We start from the raw sequence: 4,436 nt of genomic DNA on the forward strand, positions 1-4,436 counted from the left end.
TATATATTTGAAATGTTCTATAATGAATAATTAGTGAAAGATTTAAAATCTATTTTATTCAAACAATTAAAAAAAATTATTATTACAGATTTGAAATCAATAACTTTAAAGTTCTAATTGAGTTTAATTTAGAGGTGTGTTTGGACGAGATTATTTGACTTTTTGAATTTGAAATAACTAAAAATAAAGCAAATCAATGGATTTAAAAAACATTAAACAAGTTGAATGAATTAGCATTAAAAGATTTGAAATCCTAATCCACTAAATTTAATGTCAACGTTCATTTGAAATTAATTTCTGAAACAATTTATCAGATCAAATTTCTCCGCTTAAATCAAATCAGTATTTCAAAATACAACAAACTAAATATATAAATAATTAGATAAACCAACAGCTGGTAATATTTTCTATATTTAACATAAAGATTGTGCGGTGAGAATCAATCTGACAAGTATATTATTTTTAATTCATTTATATCTTTTAGATGTAATAAAAGTTTTTTTAAAATGAAAATATCCATTAATCAGTCATTATTCCCACAATCGTGATATCTGAAGGATGATACGCAATAAAAAGATTAACAAAAAATATTGTCGCTCGTGTGAGCCACCATATTTTAGAAAAATTTACACGCTATGCATGTATCTTAATCAGAGAAGATTTTTTTTTAGAAGAAAATTTTATTATTGAAATTGAGATCATGTTGAAGAGTTCGGAGTTTTTATCGTTAAATCTTGGTTATCGACAAATGAAATTGTCTATCATCTAGATCAGTAAGTTATAAAATCTGAATTTAGTTTCGAATGGATTAATTATAATCTATCTATTTGATTATCGATTATTCGAAATCATGATTTTGGATTGGGATCGTAATGATTAATCTTTTATTAAAAAAAAAGGGGGGAGAAGTTTTGTAAACCAAAACCTTGAACACTGCACAGAACTCACAAATAATAAATGACGGTGGTAAAATTCAAACTCCCAAAAATGGTACTTTTGAATCTGACCCCCTTTTTTCCTTTAATTTACTCAAAGTCTCATAAATATTTTCACACATATAAACTGTAATTAATTACTATTTTTCTTCGTTGGTTTTTGGTTTACTGTTCACCGGTCCCGACACTTTTCATCTCCCGGTGGGCCAATTCCCATTAATAAATATAAGCCCACACAGAGATATTGCATGATTTTCTTGGGTTCCTTCTTTTTTTTTTCTATTCGTTTTTTGGCTTAATTATTCTGCGCTAGAAGAGGGGTATGGACAAGGAATGACAGGAGGTAAATGAAGAAAAAGGGGCGGATGTTCTTGTTTTTACTTGTGATAATTATTTTTTCCGGTTCTACTTCCTGTGGTTTTTATTGATTATGCTTCTGGGCTTCAAAGTGTTTGTGCTTTTCTTGAGTCTGGTTCTTAATTTTGGATTAAAGCTCGCGTTTTGGGTAAATATTTGTTTTTTTTCACATATTTTTGTTGATTTTATGTGGTGGGTTTTGAGGAGTTGTTCTTGGTGTCTCTTGTTCTATGGTTCTTGATTACGCTGCTTATTTGATGTGTACTTTTGTCCATTGTTGAAATGATCTTTGGTTTAGATCTTAGTATAGTAAACCGTTTTATATTTTTGTATGTTCTTCAATTTTTTCCTGGGATTTTGGAATTTTTCTGAAAATTTATTGGGAAATCAAGTTTAAGATTTCTCAGTCACGTGCATCGCTTTCTCTGAATTCTTTTCGGATCCGGATTCTACAAGATTCTTCTTTGGTCTGTGTGTGTTAAAAAATCCATATTTTTCAGTGGTTTTTTAAAAAAATTTAGTTCATGATCAGAATCAGCGGAGTTGATATTTTCTTGATTTTTGCAACTCCATCTTTGCAGGTACGTGAAAGAAGAAGGCCCTCTTCGCATCCTGTTACTGGATCTCGTGTTTTTGGTGGAGCACGATTTTAACATACGTTGATAAAATATTTCAGTTTCTACAAGTTTGATTTTGGTGTTCTTTGATTCAAGATGATGACGTTTGAAGATATGGGTTTTTGTGGGGATCTTGATTTCTTTTCCTCGGCTCCTATCAAGGGATTAGATCTCTGCCCTCCGCAGTCCGTTGATCCCGAACACGAGATTGAACCCCTAGCCGAGCAAGTTGTGGAGGATGATTATACAGATGAAGAAATCGACGTGGATGAACTCGAGAGGAGGATGTGGAGAGACAAAATGCGATTAAAAAGGCTTAAAGAACTGAACAAGGGTAGAGAAAGTGTCGACTCTGTGAAAAAGCAGCAGTCTCAAGAGCAGGCTAGGCGAAAGAAGATGTCGAGGGCTCAAGATGGGATCTTGAAATACATGTTGAAGATGATGGAAGTGTGCAAAGCTCAAGGTTTCGTTTATGGAATCATACCGGAGAAAGGCAAGCCGGTGAGTGGTGCATCCGATAATCTTCGGGAATGGTGGAAGGATAGGGTCAGATTTGATCGGAATGGACCGGCTGCCATTGCGAAGTACAAGGCAGAGAACTGTGTCATGGAAAGAAATGAGGTCGAAAATCCCCTTGGTCCGACTCCACATACCTTGCAGGAGCTCCAAGACACGACTCTTGGCTCGTTGTTGTCCGCTCTAATGCAGCATTGTGATCCTCCTCAGAGAAGGTATCCTTTAGAGAAAGGTGTTCCGCCACCATGGTGGCCCAGTGGGAAGGAGGAATGGTGGCATCAGTTAGGTTTGCAGAAGGATCAAGGCCCTCCACCATATAAGAAGCCTCACGATCTGAAAAAGGCGTGGAAAGTGGGTGTTTTGACGGCTGTGATCAAGCATATGTTTCCCGACATTGGCAAGATTCGGAAGCTTGTAAGGCAGTCCAAGTGCTTACAAGACAAGATGACAGCTAAAGAAAGTGCTACTTGGCTTGCTATCATCAACCAGGAGGAAGCTTTGGCTCGGGATCTTTACCCGGACAGGTGTCTCCCTTGGTCCTCGTCTGGTGGAAGTGGGACGCTCCTGATTACCGATACTAGCGAGTATGATGTCGAAGGTGTTGAGGAAGAGTCGAACTTTGAGGTGCACGAGCAAAAACCAAGTCCCCTTCAATTGTCGAATATTGGGATGGAAAGATTCCACGATCGGGTTCCAGTTTCACAACAATCTTATTCCATCAAAGATGAAATGATCAACAATTTTGACTTCTCCCGGAAGAGGAAATTAAATGATGAGCTTAACAACATGATGGACCCTAAGAAATTAACTAGTGAGTTTCTTCCGTGCCCACATAGAGAACTTTGTCGTGGTTTTCAGAATCGAGCTTCAAGGGACAATCACCAACTTCCTTGCCCTGACAAAGATTCTTCCGAATTTGGGGTTACGAATTTCAGCACAAAGGAAGTGAAACCGGCTGCCTTTTCTCAATCTTTTGTCCAATCAAATCATACTATTGATCTATCAGCACTCGGGGTTCCAGAAGATGGACTGAGAACGATCAACGATCTCATGTCTTTCTATGATACCAATATTCAAGGAAACAAGAACACAAATGGGAGCTCCAGCATTTCTAAGGAGCCGTCTCTTCAGCACCTTCAATGCCAACAAAACGGTTACCTTCAAGATCAAGAAATACTGCTGGAACCTAACGTATTTTCCAACAATAACATGTCAGTTGATCAGTTCCACCAGTCCAAGGTTATAAATCCGCCTTTCGTCTCCAATGGAGCTGAAAATTTCCAACTTATGTTCAGTCCTCCATTCAATATGTCCTCCATGGACTACACAGACAATTTTCCTGATGTTTCAAGGGATAACCAGATCAAGCAGGACCTTTCGATTTGGTACTGAAACACTCGTTTGAGATAGTCAACTAGGCAATCAACGTCTATGATACAATCTCCACACACTTCATCAGGTGGAATTGTTTTACTCCGTTTTGTCTTAGTTATTACTATTCTAGTTTCTTAACCTTTTAGTCTTAAGAGTTCGTGCAAGTTCTTCGGGCATGGTTGTTACAATCAAGAAAAGGATGGTATCCTACGGCGATTTACCATACTTTGCTGTTGAAAGAAATGGGTAGAGACTTGCATATGTATGTGATATAAATAAACTTCATTTTCATTTGGAGTTTCTTGATTTGGTTGTTCTTGTCCGATCACAAGCTAAGGTTGATAGCTTTTGATATGTCTGCTGTGGGATCATAGTGTGATGTACATAGTGGGTGTATTTTGTTGACTGGAATACGATGTTTTGTCATCTTCATTTGACTTCGTATTTTGCAAGTGGAGTGGAACAGTGAATGGGTGGTTCTTGGTTGATTCACGTCTTGTCTTTAAATGTGGACATCACATCAATCCAAACGCTTGAGGTTGAAACGAGTTGTATTCGGTCCTTCAAATGAAATGTAATCCACAATATTATATAAAAAATTTTAAAACTTGAGTTTCTGCAAAAATAAGTTAAAAAA

The 4,436-nt window shown here is 36.9% G+C and overlaps 1 protein-coding gene across 2 annotated transcripts; it reads left to right on the plus strand.

Annotated features, from left to right (window-relative positions):
• The first annotated feature begins 1,099 nt into the window (after nucleotides 1–1,099).
• Nucleotides 1,100–4,236, plus strand: LOC140968210 (protein ETHYLENE INSENSITIVE 3-like). Of its 2 annotated transcripts, none has more exons than XM_073429105.1 (2): nucleotides 1,100–1,278; nucleotides 1,874–4,236. In XM_073429105.1, exon 2 carries the CDS (start codon nucleotides 2,006–2,008, stop codon nucleotides 3,815–3,817), a length of 1,812 nt encoding a protein of 603 aa, XP_073285206.1. In that variant the 5' UTR covers nucleotides 1,100–1,278; nucleotides 1,874–2,005; the 3' UTR covers nucleotides 3,818–4,236. The 2 variants fall into 2 exon arrangements, with proteins under 2 accessions (XP_073285206.1, XP_073285207.1); XM_073429106.1 differs by having other exon boundaries at nucleotides 1,256–1,440.
• Nucleotides 4,237–4,436: the final 200 nt, after the last annotated feature.

The sequence above is a fragment of the Primulina huaijiensis genome, unplaced genomic scaffold, assembly GCF_012295235.1.
Source record: "Primulina huaijiensis isolate GDHJ02 unplaced genomic scaffold, ASM1229523v2 scaffold33265, whole genome shotgun sequence".
Taxonomy (NCBI): domain Eukaryota; kingdom Viridiplantae; phylum Streptophyta; class Magnoliopsida; order Lamiales; family Gesneriaceae; genus Primulina; species Primulina huaijiensis.

Bases quoted from the DNA above. Each gene is read 5' to 3' on its own strand.
- LOC140968210 (XM_073429105.1), top strand. From the start codon at position 2,006: ATGATGACGTTTGAAGATATGGGTTTTTGTGGGGATCTTGATTTCTTT.